The 16,637-nt window shown below is 44.1% G+C and overlaps 1 protein-coding gene across 2 annotated transcripts in view; it reads left to right on the forward strand.

Moving 5' to 3' along the window:
• The window catches only part of GRAMD1A (GRAM domain containing 1A), a 679,043-nt gene that overhangs the window by 429,286 nt on the left and 233,120 nt on the right, over positions 1-16,637 (forward strand). For both annotated transcript variants that reach the window (XM_069201060.1, XM_069201061.1), the window contains exon 2: positions 1,303-1,507. In XM_069201060.1, coding sequence (XP_069057161.1) covers positions 1,303-1,507 — 205 coding nt within the window. The remainder of the gene's footprint in view (positions 1-1,302; positions 1,508-16,637) is intronic.

The raw sequence follows: 16,637 nt of genomic DNA on the forward strand, positions 1-16,637 counted from the left end.
ACAATACTCCTCGTGCTCTCTGGAGTTTACCTGGCGACTCATGACATTTGCTTTACTCTCAGGAGTAATTCAGGAGTACCATGACTTTCACTGTGCTCCTGGGAGTGAGCCAACATTTTCTGTGCTCCTGGGAGTACATCAGGAGTTCATCAGCACCAGGTTACTCCCAGAAGGTATGTTTGAATACTAGATCAGTGATTCCCATCCTGTGGTCATGGGACACCTAAGGGTCTGCAAAGCATACTTAGAGTGTCCGTGATTACTTAAAAAATAATAATAATATTAACTGATTAATATGTGTATATAAAAAAAAGAATCTAAATGTACAATTTAAAAGTTTAAAATGTTCTGTAAGTGAAGAAATTTGACATTGGAGGCTAAAGAGTAAGTTAGTATCCTCAGATTGGCTCGTGAGAGCAGTGAAGGTCCATCGTACGGAATGGAGCATGGACGATGAGTGGCCGCAATTACATTTAGAAACCCTCCAACCCTCCTTTGAAAATGACAATTTTGTTTTTTGTTATAGTTGATTGTGAATTAAAAAAAATATTTCATCATATGTGTATTTGTTTGGTGTATGCTTGTTTCTGTATCGTTTATGGTTCAAATCATCGAAAATACTTAGACCAGGTTCCCTGGCTTCCAGTAACAACTCAGCAGGAGTCCCCAATCCCAATAATAATACATTGGCAGTACATGTTGTCCAATAATGATGAAGTAGGGGTCCTCGGAAGTCAAAAGGTTTGAGATTCGCTGTATTAGGTGTGTCCAGCTCTAATTAACCCTACCCAGTCAAAGGCAACGCTCATGAAAGCCTAGTTCTAGGCTGACCAAGAGTAAAGCAACCCGAGGAATCCTGCCAAATAGTGCCCCATGCCCTAAAACAGTACCTTCAGCTTCTGCTCCACTGTGTGCCCAGACCACAGACTTTTCAGTTTGTAATTTATGTAATAACTTACCGTTTACCCAGTAGGGCTTCCCGGCGTTTGCGTGAAATGAGAAAACACCCCGCTAGAAGGGCAACCCCTTTCCTGCAGATGAAGAAATAGGGTCTAATTAATTTCTTATTGCAGAATAATATATATATATATTTTTTCTAAAAATGTATTGTAAGCTTATATATATGTTTCTATGAATAGTTGAAGATTGTTGTGGACCTCAGTGGTGCCTTGTAGGGCTTCATGGCACCTCTGAGGTCCATGTGACCGTAAAACCATTCTGCATCTAAAGGATGTACAGTGAATGAATGTTCTTGCCATGTTACTTTCAGCCTGTGAAGTAACAGTAGCCCTCTCCTCACAGCACAGCCAGTAACTCCCCACGGAGCACCCCCAGCAGCTCCCCTGCGGTCCGGAAACGGTTGCTTCCCGCCTCCAAGCCCTCCGACTCTGAGATCATGGTGGAGAAGGGGTCAGACAGCTCGTCGGAGAGGGCGCCGGCCTCGCAGACCCCGAGCACACCTCTCAACAACCCCTTGAGTGGGCGCAGCTTCATGAAGAACAACAAGGTGGGTGCCGGGGTGTCTGGAGGGTGGGGCGGGGGAGGGATCGTGAGGATCAAGGTGAGGTCTGAGGGGTCTGGAGGGTTGGGGAGGGATCATGAGGTTCAGGCTGAGGACCGAGGGGTTTGGAGGTGGATGGGGGAATGGTGAGGACCGAGGGTGTGGAAGGTGGGGGAGAAGATGGCATTGGTGGGCATCACGAGGGGGAAGGAGTGAAGTGATTGTGAGGTTCAGGGTGAGGACCGAGGGGGCTGGAGGGTGGGGGAGACTGAGGCATCTGTGGCCATCACCTTTGAACTTGGAGGTGAGGCGGAGAAAGGGTTCATAGATGATCAAGATGAGGATTGAGGGTGGCGCAGAGAAACACATCGATGAACATCACTTTGGGACGCGGAGTGATAGTTCTAGGTAGGGCCAGTGTACCGTTGAAATGCCTTTTCAGTGTTGATGAGAGGAGCATGATCTGCCTCGAAGAGCAGGAGGCCTTGTCGATGATATGTAGCAGCTGTTTGGTATTGTTGCTGTATTGTCTGGATGGTGTAAAACCTGCCTGGGCAGGACAGATGAGACCAGGCATCAAGGGGTTGAGGCAGGCCGCTAAGATACTAGTGACAAGTTTAACATCATTGTTTTAAAGAGAGATTGGGCGGTATGACCCGGTCCGCAGTTAGTTTGACAAGATTGATGTCCTGTAGATATTGACTAGACTAATCCGGTAGGAGGGACTGGGCTGGATATTGGTCTGCATTGAAATCGTAGAACCGATCAGCTATGTGAGTGGTCCTCTCTAATCTCCGCCCCGTTCTCCCCCTGCAAGGCCTCCCCTTGTGTCACCTGCCTTTGAGCTCTCAGTCTTCTGGCAAGAAGTCGGCTTCTCTTATTTCCCCTGTGTAAAATTAGTGTTTGAGATGTAGTAATGCATATTCTGCTCTATGTCCAGCCCCGCAAGCTGTTTCCTGGCGACCTCCAGCTACCTTCAGACCTGTGGTGCCCCAGTACATTGGTGTATGAGTCCCAGCTCCCTCACCTGCCCCAGTAGAGCTTTGTGCTTGCTATTTCATGCCTTCTTATCTGCTGCTGAGATGGCAAAAAATTCCCCTCTGATCACAGCCTTCATAGTGTCCCAGAGAAGGGAAATGGGCGTGTCAGGTGTGTCATTGGTGGTGAGGAAGTTACATATGGCAGTTGAGATTTGTTGGATAACATAAGGCCTGTGCAGAAGGGTTTCACGTGGCCGGTGGGGCTGGCACCTGCATGTCGTTGGTGGGAGTGCCATATCGGCTATTATGTCAGCATTGTCTGAGAGGGATCTTGCACCTACGTCTATCGTGGTTATCAGGTCCGAGATCACTTTAGTCCCCAAAAAGTTGTCCAGCCGGGCATGTTTTATGGGCATGTGAATAAATTGTAAAGTCATGTGTGTTTGGATGTGTTTCCCTCCACAGGTCTATCAGTCCCACCTCCCCAGCCCGGCCTTGCTCTCCATACTTAGTTCTCCCCTTCCCCCTGTCGGAAGGCTGATAGGTCCACATCATTGCTAAAGACTTCACTGAGATCCCCTCCTATCAATATCAATCGGTCCTGTGTCGCTGGTATCTCCACCACAGCCTGACGTAAAAAGGGTTCCTCACCTTCATTGGGGTCGTATGTAGAGCCCAATGCCAATGAGAAGCCCAGGATATAAAGACGATAGACCATCAGGCAGCCCTTAATTTCTGCCAGTTTAGGCCCTATCTTCCCTTGGAAGGAACAAGTGATTAGAACAGCCATCCTCGCTCCCTTTGTGGTAGTTGATTAATGGAATTGTTAGGGGAATAATTTAGAATGAAGGGGGTGCCAGCCCCTGGGCATCAAATGTGTTTCTTGTAAAAGACATGTCAGCCCCTGATCTTTCTAGGAATGAGAGGACTGCCCTCTATTTAATGTGGTTATTCAATCCCTTCACATTCCGGGACAGAAAACATAATTTATCCTTTGAGGATGTCATGAGTTGGAGTTTGTGTTGGGGACTAGAGCCCTACTATCTGTGGAACTCATAGAATGTGCTGAGGATTCATGTGTCCAGCTATGCTATAAAGAACTGAGTGATATCGTGGAGAATAGAATGCCCTAATGTTTGAGTACTCCTGAGAATACGGAAACTCCTTTTAAGAAAACAAAATGACAACAAACCAAAAAAACATCCCTGGCAAATCCACCACTCCAGAGGGAGCTACAGGAGGTCCAGTGGAGGATCTAGAAGATTGGTCTGCGGTCCAGGCAGGTGTCAACCTGGTGAATAAATCTAGGTCCAGTCCCTTCTGCCCCCCCCCCCAAAAAAAAAGCTGTAACTTGCTAAGTCTAGGGTTTAACACTGTTTTCACTCTTAGTTAATTGTCTGAGTCTCTATGTAAAGTTTCCAGGGCAGCCTTCCATTCCTGAGTGATGGTGGTTGGCTCTGGACACCTGTCCTCAGTTATGGTCCTCCGCCATCCAGTTCCTGTCTTGGCTTTCCGTTTCTGTGAAATTGGAGGAGTTTGGTCAGCCGTCTCCGGGTCAAGTCCCAACAAAGTACATGCAGCTTGTAGCAATCTTAGCTGATAAAGTGGCTCTTCCCACTTGAAAACTATCTGGAACGTGTGACCCCATGAATATGAGATGCCTTGCTCCTATAGAAAAGAGGATACCGGGAAAATATTTCTTCGTTTCTGTAGGGTAAGAGCCGAGAGGTCCTGGTATAACGTCAAGGAATGTCCTCTGAGCTTCAGCAGGTGTGGGTCTTTCGCCCTACGCAGAATTTGCTCCTTGATGGTAAAGTCATGGACTCAGGCCAGTATGTCAGTGGGCCTCGCAGACCCATACCGGGGCAGACTGACTCTGTGGGCACTGTCTACCTGGATCCGTTTGTCGCCAGGGGATTCCCGGATCTGGGCTAAGAGAGCCTGTATGTAAGGCTCCACATTGCCTTCCTCCGCTCCTACCAGGGCCCCTCGTATTCGGACATTATTGCCCCTCGATCTGTTCTCCAGATCCTCGGTATGAGCCTGCAAGTAGATGTGTTGCTTTGTGAGGTGGAAGACTTTTTGCCGGAGATGTTCGATTTCCTCCTCTCTGGGCGTCACTCTGTCCCTAGCTCCATTGTCGAAAGTGATGCTCCTCACTTCAGGGTCGTCTTCAGCTTGGATTACCCACAACAGAGCCACAAAGAGGTGTGACCATTCTGCTCACAGCCATCACATACCTACCCAACAGTGATCAAAGAGAGACAGAATGCTGACTCTCTCCTAAAGGATCCTTCACACTCTGACAACGAAACTGCAGTGTCGCCCTTTACCCCTACCATCCACCAAATGACAGTATTTAGGGAGACTAATCAGCTCTCTGCATCAAAAGGACCTCATTGAATTTCTTTGGCGAGCCTATCACCCCTTTCTCGACTTAAGTGCTGTCTCCTCCCTTCAGTCTCAGGAATGTCCACATTATACTTCCAGTGTCTGGGAAAGAATCCTCACCTCAATCTTGTGCACATGAACTAGCTAGAGGCTTTAAAAAAAAAAACACCTGCATCACAAACTTTTGTTCACTAAGATATGTACAATGAATGTTACACATAGAGCACACAATTCTACAGAAATTCATACACACATGCTTAGAATTTTGGGACAGGGATCCGTGTTCACCTGTAATAGTGGAGCTTTACCCAAATGGACCAGGTGACTACCACTACTGTGGCATAGACAAAAAGTTCTTGTTACACCTAAGATCACTAAATGTAGTATGCTGCCACTACATCTTTACACACTTGACCTTCTGACAGGGAAAGTAGTATTTTGTCACCGTGGAGAGCACACTTGGTGTACTTCTCTATGTCCAGGATAGGTCCTCGACTGGTGTCACATAAAGTTCTTCGCACATACGATTGAGTGGCATGGATGTGGGACCAGAAATCCCAAAACAAGCATTGGTAAAGTCAATAGGTCTCACCTTTGGGACAGTAGATATGCTTATGCCTTTTGGTGATACTGTACAGCATGGTCAGAAGAAAAAACAACAGTAACAGAAAAGGTGTGATAATGTGTTTAATTTTTACGTTGCTTGTAAGCGTGATGATTTGTACGTGCTTCTTTAGGCATGTGTGCGCCCACAAAGTGATGCAATTACAATTTTTTAATCTACTAAGTGAAGATGGATAAGTAAATTAAAAAACAACAAAATGGAAGTAGCGTGAAAGAGCTGTATTTTTTAAGGTGGAGAGGCTAGAGTCAATTTGCTGCCTAGTCCTCCCCCAAAAAATAAAATGAATAATAAATAAAATATATAAAAACATAAAAGACTTTGGGGTGAGGTGAGAGGGCAGCGTAACAGTGGGTAAGGGGTAGCAACGGGTAATGAATGGGGAAGAGGGAAAGCAGCACCTGAGGGAGGGCAACATTGGGGTGTGGGTGAAGAAGAAATGGAATGCTGGGTCTAAGGGGAGAAGTACATGTGGGAGAGAGACAGCAGCATGGAGCATGGGAGAGGAATATTTGTCTGGGAGAGAAGTGTACGTGGGCGAGAGTTGGAAAACACATGCACTCTAATGGAGTGTTTAAGCAGAAAGAAAAAAGCAATTCCATAAATGTGAGCAGTTGAAGGATACAAGTCAGATAAGCAAAAAGATGGTTACGCGGATATGCTCTAGGAAAATGGCAAACACAAAATGGTATAAGATGAAAAGGCAAGCCACTCAATAAGAAGCAAGCAAATCAGTGACAACCAGTGATAAGCAAAGTGTGGACTGTAAGCCCAATGTAAGTTCTTGATAAGCCGCAGTAGGTCTTGTCCCACCAGGCAGCTTTCCTTGTCTAGTAGAGTGGGCCCTAGCCAGGACACCAATTACTCTAAGTTTGGCACTCTGGGCAAGGGACAGTCCTTACGTGGATTTTCATACATTACTATAATAGACAAGGTGTTCGGTGTTGGTTACCTCTCTGACAAAATACTGGGGGTATTAGATTCCCACTGCTAGACTCTCTTTTTGGAGAGGTTGTGTTTCGTCTTGCAAACTCTCATTTGGTACATATTTCAAATTGTATCAACACACTCAATGCTTACCTTGTAGGAAAATTAATGCACAGTATAGTATGCCGTAGTTGGTTATGGAAATGAGCCAATGCTAAAGTGCATAGGCCTGCCTTTTTCAGTAGGGAGAGGCATTTTAGTTGCCATAGGCTTAATCTGTGTATTATGGAACTGTAAGGAACTGGGTTATTATTTTAGAGGGGTGGAAGCTTCTCTCAAATAATAAAACACAATGCTTGTCAGGGTGAACCACAAAAAGTCACTAACCTGTGCTTAACCCTCTGGTAGCTTAGTGCTAAAGCAGTCAGGCTTAACTTACAGGCAATGTGTAAAATATTTATTAATTCAGCAAACAAACAGTAATAAAAACACAACACAGGGAAAATCCTAAACCAATTTAGAAAAATAGAGTAATGTTTAATACATAAAATATTACGAGAATGACAAAAATCCAAACAGAACAACCTGAGATACTCAATTTCAAGTGAAAATGGCACCTGAAGGGACAAAGTGTCACTTGCGATCATCTGGTCTCAAAGGCACAAGTTCAGGCCTAGCAGTTTGGGCTGGATTGGTCAGATTGGGGTAGGATCAAGACTGATTTTTATATGGTTGTATCCAAACTGAGGCGGCATTGAGGTAAAACGAACAATGGGATGGAACAATCCCCCCCACCCAAGCTATTGCAGTGGTTAGATTTATTGCAAGTGTTCCTTCCATCACCTTTTGTGTGTTCGTTGCATCCTGTGCAACTACTATTTCTTAGCTGGGTGGCCATCTTGGAATTGCACAGCATCTATGGAAAAGTACTGTTCAAACTGTATAGATTGCCATATACACAGCATTATTTTGCCCACCTTGGATGAGTACAACAGTGTTGCATTTGAAGATGACCTCCCAGTGCAGCGTTTACTCAGCTTTGTCTTGATAGATACGAGACTTGCACACCTGAGGCCACTAGTCCCACACCTGGTATTATTGTTGGACAACCTTAGATATCTCAGCCGTAATACTGACACCTTCCCGCCGATTGTGACCTGGTTTCCAAGCTTCATGTCCCTCATCATCTCAAATCCATTAACAGCAGTGACGTCGTTTCCGTGTTGTCACAACGCAAATCCACCTCTTAATACCTGTAGAATAGGACCACCACAAGCGCTGCAAGAAATGAAGTTCGCTATGAAGAAGGTTCCACAGTTTAAGTTTGGGTATGCCGCCATCTAGTGGCGATCATCTTGAACTGCGCCCATGTCTTTTTTAACAGTGACGAAAAAAGCAAGCCGCCTATCAGTTTCCTGCAGTGCACGCTTCATTCTTGGGTTATGTTTTTTGCCAACCCCGTAAAGACAGGATGGCGCTCCATTGACCTGCTTTAAAACCGAATCTGAAAATAATGTTCTACTCAGGCGGTTTTCGCATGATCATATGGTTCTCTTTTCACCTCCGACGTGGTACATCTAAGAGTTTTCTGTGATGTAGTTTTTTTTTTTTTTAAACTTTACCATTACCTACGTAAACATACGTTTTTTCCGGTGAATTTGTCTCCATCCATAAAATCGGGATTTACAAGCTCGAGTGCAGAGAGGAAGAGGCACGAGAGGCCTTCTTGGTCGCTATCGATACAGACGGTGGTAGGAGATGGGCTGCTGCTATCTTTACGCATTTATGACACCTTCTCTACCAATGTGCACGTGATAGAGCGGTCCGTAGTTATAATTTACCTGTGCTCGGACGCTCTTTAGGCCCATGAATCTTTTGACTAAGTGGGAACTCTCTGTACTCTTATATCGATCAGTCGCATCAAATCAATAATCAATACCGAACATAGGCAATACCTTGATCAACATAACACTTAACAATTAATCCAGAATACATTTCGGCGAACCCTGACCTTTCAGTCAGGAATAACCACACCAGTTTATTGCAAAGTTAGTGAATTTATTTCCCTATATTAACAAAGCTAGCACAATATAAATGTGTCTCAACACCAAATGATAAACATAAATGAACATTAATAGCTGTCCATAGCGTCGAAACAGGTGTAATCTATGTAGCATTTGAATCACAAGGCATTCGATAATAGCAATGCAAAGCACTAATACGATAATCTGTAATGAACTAATTGCATACATTTAGTCAGCATAACACGATCTCAAATTGCATCGTGCGACATATGGGATCCTCGTCTAACCTCAAATTAGCATCTGCATGTGGGACTTCATGCAAAAACAATTTAGCACATTAATTTAGAGAAAACTCCTAACTAGGGACCTTATCAAAATCAGCAGTTGGTTACCTAAAAGAAACACAATGCAATTTTACAATTTTCTTTCATATTTACCAATTACGATCAGCATACAAGGAAGTCTTCGTCTCACAGGTACCGTTTCTCGATCAACATGGGTACCATTTTCGATCAGCATGGGACGGGGCAAAGGGGCAGGGGTGGACGGGGCAATTGCCTCACGGCGGCAAGGTAAAACTACTACTTCATGCAAAGGGATCAAATCAAAGTTACAGTCTCTAGGGCAAGAATCATTAAAAGTCTCTTTCTCTCGATTAGAGAAAGCATCAAAGTCTCTCAAAATGGCGTCGCAGCAAAGTGGGCCATAATAGCTACGAAGTCAAAAATGGCGAGTATCGAGCTGGTAATGGCTACTTTCTTCTCGTGCACCTGGGTTTTATAGACAACGGTTCGAATCCAGTAGGGTCTCCATTGGAGGGTTCATAGGTTAGCTTCAAATTGTCCAATCAAAGACGACAGTTCTCAAGCCTTTACTTAAGCATACATTATCCTTGGAGATGGGTACGCAAATCGCAACATTGTCTACCAATTAGCTTACTTTCAGAGCCTCCATTGTCGGCACCTGCAAGTCGACCTTGAATTAAAGAGAAAATATGCCAGGCTGGCACGAAACTTTAAGATAAGCATGTGAACAGTTTCTGTGGAAAAGTACAGCTTCAAGCAAAATACACGTTTATTAGCACAGTGGAAAAATACGAGCATCTAAACCGTGAGACCGGGCAACTAGGCCAAAGCCTCCGCTAAAGTAATGCTAAGCTAAAGCATTTCAAACAAGCAAATCGTAGCATACGTTTATGATTATGTCAGATTAGTGCAATTCTAATACACCACGTTATATAAAGCACGCGTATAAATGATGGCAAACTACTCTGAGGGCACATTTTGTCCCCGTACAATCTTTATTAGTTCGGTTAATGTCACACATGATTATTTCACACTACGTTTATGCGTTAATAAATGTAAGACCTTCATTTTCTGCTTCATCAATCCCTCCTCTGATGACTACTTGTCATCACACAAATTTAAGCCCACAAATTTTATTCCATTAAAATTCTGTCAGTTCCCTTTTCCTCTTAGTTCCCCTAGTTTGCGCTTTGTATTCTTCTGCCATTCTTTTCATAATTTTCTCTTCTTTTCTTCTTTTAATTCTTTCCATAATCATTATTATTCCCCTTTTTATTCCCCAAATTCCAAATACACAAATTATTACTATTAATATTCCTTCTATTATTTTCAATAATATTCCATTCCAAATTCCCCCAATCCAATGTCCCACTGAAGCAAGTCCCTTTCCAACCTTCTCCCACACTCCTGGTTCTTTCAATTCCTTCAAATCTGCACTTTCTTTTGTTAGATTAGCAAGCATAGTTTTAATTTTCACACTATTGTCGGGTATATAGGTACAACAGTGACGTGTACCAAGCATTTTGCAAACACCTCCATCTTTTGCTAAAAGAATGTCTAAAGCAAGCCTATTTTGAAGAGTCATGGCTCTTTCCGCTGCAAGTTCAGCATCTATCAGGATTATAGCACCTGAAAACTTTGTCAACATGTTATCCACTATAGTAGACAACTTTCTTATTTTGATGGAATTCAACACAACTCCCAATGAAGGAATCATGGCTCCAAATATATCACCTACCACAGCAGCTGCGGTCTCTCTTTTCTGAATACGATGGGATCCAGATGTCTTTTGAATCATCGATACGTCATCCAGCTGATAAACCTTTGGGAATACTATACCCAAATAACATCTCCCCCACCATCCCTTTGGAAGACGATAATAGGCATTATACCCACAAATGTAATATACACCTGGAATGACAGGGTCAAGTCCGTTCATCATGAATGTCCATTTGGCCTTAAAAATAAACGTATGTTTACACTCATTCGCTCCTACAAAAATATTGTCATAATAAGATTCACCTCGGTATATACAAAATTTCCCTACATGCCAAGCATCTAAAGCTATTTTCCCCTGTGTCTTTATTGCTGCAAAATCATAATTATCTACTGAAGTCCTCTTATGTAGCTCTTTTTCTAATTTCGCCTTCATTTGCGCCCTTCTATCATCTGTGCGATCTAAAAAGCTTATTTCTACAGCAGAGACTGAGCAAGTAAGGTTCTCCCTATGAGCATGAGCCGTTTCAAAAGGTTGCATTGGCTCGAAAAATTCCCTCATAATTTTTGCATCCCAATCTTTAGCAGTCTGGCTTAGCTGCGCTATTATAGGAACATAAGCAAAGGTAACATCATAATTTGAGTAAAAATACTGTATGTTAGTTTGACCATAAAATCTAGACATTACTATACTACATGTAATCCCGTATGTAAGAGGCATGTGGTGATAAGTTACCCCTTCCTTTACTGATGTCGGTATCTGTGTACACACATAACAATCTTTCGCATCCATAGTCTCAACATATTCTGTTAGCAAGCGATAGAAAACGTTATACGAAAGCTCTTTCTTGTCGTGCAAGAGCCTCTCATCCAATGCTAGTCTTTTCAATGGTGTTAGTTCAGTGACAGTAACAGGAGCAAAAGTAGAAGCCTCAATATTCTCACTCTCACCCTTTCCATGCATTCCAAGCACAATTGCCATTATTATTAGTACACATGCAATTACCAAGCCTATACACACATATTTACAATATTTCTTTCTATTATTTTGCGTAGCGTACCTAGTCATGATCTGTATAGAATCAGAGAGCTAGAAGCACCTATAAATGAAACTATTTAGCAATTCAGTTACAAAGGTGAACGAGCGCAAGGTTCACACCGTCTTCTTCAAAAGGCCAGTCACTTATCGGTTAGCAGCATTTGTCTCAATTCGGCAATAACTCAGTCTTTATCTGTTTAGCAAGTCTCATCCGGTTTAGCAATGTCTCAGCTGGTTGTTTCTTTCACGTTAGATTGTAGCAAGCAATATCATTTATTACTCTTTCAATCGACAGAGTCTATGAAACTTTTCTTTTCTATTGGTATCTCTTCTTCTTCTTCGTTCTCGATACTTAGAGATACAAACTCGTCAGTCCAATCGTCATTGACTGCATATGCCCATTCAGGACCGGAATATCTCCTGTTTGGTATCCTTTTCCTTTTCAATTTTGCTTCTCTTTTTGACTCTGCCTCGCTGGTACTTTCCTCTTTTGTCAAGTCTTTTTCTTCACTTGACGATTGTTCCACAACAGTCACTTCCTTTCTTTTCTCTTTCACTTTCGGCCTTCCTCCGTCGTTCAAACTTTCTTTACCCCTTTCTTTTATTGGTGAGATACTTAGTCTCCTCTTTGCACCATGTCCATTTGATGGACCTGCTGTCTTTTCTGTGGAAGCTTGAACTTTTTCGTTCTGTTCTGCCTCGTTCCCTCTTTCTGGGGAATCAATCACGTTCTCTTTTTCCTTTTCTGTATCGTCTGCTTCTGGGAAAGCCCTCCTCTGATCAGGCTCTCCTGCCTTTTCACCTTCTTCGAGCCCTTCGTCACCGTTACTTTCTTCAGGCTCTTTATCACTTTCAGCTGCTTCAGGTTCCTTTTCACCTTCAGCTGCTTCAGGCTTTTTGCTACCCTCAGCTGCTTCAGGCTCTTTGTCACCTGCAGCTTCTTCGTCGCTGTCTGAACTTTCTCCTTGGTCTTCCCCAAGCGAGTTGGTGTCTTCGTCGTCAGAGAATATCTCCTTTTCTCCAGTTTCTGCCTGTTCGCTCTCAGTTCGGTTCTGCTCTGTCTCAGCACTCAGCACTGTTTTATCAGGCACTGGCAGTTTCAGCGCTTCAACTTCCTCATCTGTAGGACACAACACCTTCTTTGTGTGACTGGCGTGAATCCAGTTGGGAACCCCCGCACACTTCACAGCGGTAGTTGTCGTCAGGATCACTTGGAAAGGGCCTTTCCAACGGGGTTCCAGACACGACTTTCTCACGTGCTTCTTTACCACGACCCAGTCACCTGCTTTCAGTGCGTGTCCTGGACCTTGGATCGGTGGCAAGGTGGTCGCTTCCACCTGGTGAGAGAAAGAGCGAACCACGTCAGCCAGACCCTTGCAGTAGTCTAACACCATATCATCTGTAATATTCAAAAGCGCGTTTGCGGGAACTGCAGGAAGTCTCATAGCCCTGCCCATGAGTATTTCATGCGGAGACAATCCAGTCTTTCTATCGGGAGTGTTTCTCATTGACATTAGCACTAAGGGCAATGCGTCAGGCCATTTCAAATTTGTCGATGCACATATTTTCGCCATTCTCGATTTCAGTGTACCATTCATCTGCTCCACCAGTCCTGATGCTTCAGGGCGATAGCTACAGTGCAGCTTTTGCTCAATGTTCAGCGCTTCGCAAAGTAACTTTATCACCTCGTTATTGAAGTGACTCACCCTATCTGTTTCTAAAGAGATCGGGAATCCGAAACGTGGTATTAACTCTCAACAATAGCTTTGCAACTGTAAGGCTGTCATTTCTACGTGTTGGGTATGCCTCAATCCAGTGACTAAAAATGCACACAATCACCAACACATACTTTAGACCTCCATGCACAGGCATCTCAATGAAGTCCATTTGCATTCGACTAAAAGGCCCGCTTGCCCTACCAATGTGGCTCGCGTTCACAACTGTTCCCTTTCCTGGGTTCGTCTGCTGGAAAGTGACACATCGATGGCAAACTGCTTCTGCAGCTTGACAAAATCTGGGGTTAAACCAATCAGTTTTGAACAATCTTATCATGGCATCTCTCCCTAGGTGAGCTTGCCCATGATAGAACCGCGCAAGCTGTGATAAGAGACTATTTGGCAAAACAAATTTTCCCTCATGTGAAACCCATAACTCATCTTGTCTCTTTATGCATTGTGATTTAATCCAGGAATCTCTTTCATCCTCCCTGACATTATTTTGTAATGCTTTTAGTTCATCTATTGTATCTACGACCTTCAAGGCAAATGCTTCAGCTGGTTCGAGTTCTGGCTCATTTATCGTATTCCATTCATCTCTGAGTAATATACAGTTCAAGGCACAAAATCTTGCGACTTGATCCGCATATGCATTTCCCAGCGAAACATAGTCTTGTCCTTTCGTGTGAGCACTACACTTTACCACTGCAACTTCAGCTGGCACTTGAATGGCATGTAACAATTCCCTTATTCTCTCCCCGTTCTTCACTGGGGATCCTGAAGAAGTCAGAAAACCTCTCTGTGACCATAGTTGTCCAAAGTCATGCACAATCCCAAACCCGTACTGACTATCCGTGTAAATGGTGACTTTCATCAATGCAGACAGTTGACATGCTCTTGTAAGGGCTACAAGTTCTGCTACTTGTGCAGAATAGACTCCTTGAAGCCATCCCGCTTCCAGGACACCTGTTACAGTACATACAGCATATCCTGCTTTCAAAATCCCCATCCCGTCTCTTAGACATGAACCATCAACAAAAAGAATTTGGTCATTTTCATCAAGTTTAGTATCCTTGATGTCCGGTCGAGGTTTTGTGCAAAATTCAGTCACCTGAAGGCAGTCATGCTCGACGTCTTCAGCGTTCTCAATTTCGGCATTTTCTCCAGGAAGCAAGGTTGTGGGATTCAACGTAGTGCACCTTTTCAGCTGCACATTCGGTGAGCCCAGGATAATCGTTTCATACCTTGTGAGTCTTGCTCCAGTCATGTGTTGTGTTCGGGAGCGGGTCAAAAGTATCTCAACTGAGTGAGGGACCATGACTGTTACTGGATGTCCCATCACTATTCCTTCACTCTGAGTGAGGCTGATACCAACTGCTGCTACGGCACGCAAACACCCTGGGAGTGCTGCTGCGACCGGATCCAAAGTAGCTGAAAAATACGCTACTGGTCTGTTTACGCCACCATGGGCTTGGGTCAAGACAGACAAAGAACATGCATCACGTTCATGGCAAAACAATGTGAAAGGCTTTGTGTAATCAGGCATACCTAAAGCTGGAGCCCTGCACATGCACTCTTTCAATTCAACAAAAGCATCCATCTCATCTCCTTTCAACTCAATTTGATCCAACGCATCCTTCTGGGTCAGTTTCAGTAAAGGCTTCGCTAGAGTCGAGAAGTTGGGAATCCACTGGCGACAATACCCCACCATTCCCCAAAACTTCCTCACCTCCTTCCTTGTCTTTGGTGGACTCATTTGAAGTACGCTCGTAATTCTTTCCTTCATTATTCTCCGTGACCCTTTCTCTATTTGGTGACCCAAGTACTTCACTTTCTTCTGGCAAAACTGCAATTTGGAAGGAGACACCTTATGTCCATTCCTTCCCAAACGGTTCAACAGAGCAATGGTATCGGCTGTGCAGCCACTTTCTGTCTTTGATGCAACCAGTAAGTCATCAATGTACTGTACTAGGGTTGACTCGAATGGCAATTCTAATTCTTCCAAATCTTTCTTTAGAATCTGATTGAATATTGACGGTGACTCAGAAAACCCTTGAGGAATTCGACACCAACTGTATACTCTGTCTAGGAATTTGAAACAAAAGAGGAATTGACTGTCCTCATGGAGAGGCACAGAAAAGAATGCTTGTGACAAATCGATGACTGAGAACCATTCGGCATCGCAAGGAATTTGAAACATTATCACAGCTGGATTCGGTACGACAGGGCAGCATTTGACTATGTCATTTATTTTCCTCAAGTCCTGCACGAGTCGGACCTTTCCACTCGGCTTTATTAGTCCCATTATTGGTGAATTACATGGACTGCTTAACACTTCTTTCAGTACCCCCTGTTTTACAAATTTGTCAATAAGTTGAGCAACTTTCATGAGGGTGTCTTGTGGCATGTGGTATTGTGGGGTCTGGGGAAAGATTGCATTGGGCTTTACAGTCACTTTCACTGGTTCTACTCCTTTCATCAATCCCACCTCTTTCCCTGTCATGTCCCACACTTCTTTTCCGACTGTCTCCCGTAATTCGGTTGGAATATCTTCTTCAGTTATCATCGGGAAAAGACAAATCAGAGGATACTCTTCATCGACAGTTTCCACCTCATCCCCCTCTACACTGTCCTCTTCTTCCCCATCACTGCTCGTCTGAATTGTTATTCCTTCGTTCGAACACATGATCGAACAACCCAATTTGCACAATAGGTCTCTCCCCAACAGTGCTATTGGGCTTGAGTCACATATCACAAACTGATGCACCCCTTGATAGTTACCGATGCTAACTGGTACCGGATCTGTAATTGGGTTCGTCAGGTGTCTGTTTGCTACTCCCACCACTTGAACTGTCCTCCCTGAGAGTGGCAAATTTGGTACTTCACTACTCTTAACGGTTGAACGCGTGGCCCCCGTGTCAACCAAGAATGAGACACGATGACCCATTACTCTTCCCTCTACGTACGGACCCCTTTGATCAACCTCCAAGGATGCCGCAAGCACACAATCTCCTTCTTCTCCTGAACTTTCACTCTCCCATACGTTGTTTATTCCACTCTCACTGTGTAATGGGAACTGTTGTACGGTGCCATTTGTGCTCATTACCTGACCCGAGACCTGTGGAGGAACCATCACTTGCTGCTGACTCATTGGTGCCAAGGGTATTTGCATTTGCTGATTAGGTACCATAGGTAACTGCTGTTGCATCGGCTGCATTTGCGTCATCTGCATACGAGGCATCTGCATCTGCTGCGGCTGCATAGGTTGTAATCCCTGCAATTGATTTATGGTCTGAAAATTTGGGTTTGGACCTCTCAATTTCGGTCCCCTCATTGTCTGAAATGCATTGACATCATTGTTTTGCTGACCAGCACCTACACCTGCACCTTCCTGCACCACCATCGGGCACTCGCGTT

This window comes from Pleurodeles waltl, chromosome 7, assembly GCF_031143425.1.
Source record: "Pleurodeles waltl isolate 20211129_DDA chromosome 7, aPleWal1.hap1.20221129, whole genome shotgun sequence".
In the NCBI taxonomy this organism is placed as follows: domain Eukaryota; kingdom Metazoa; phylum Chordata; class Amphibia; order Caudata; family Salamandridae; genus Pleurodeles; species Pleurodeles waltl.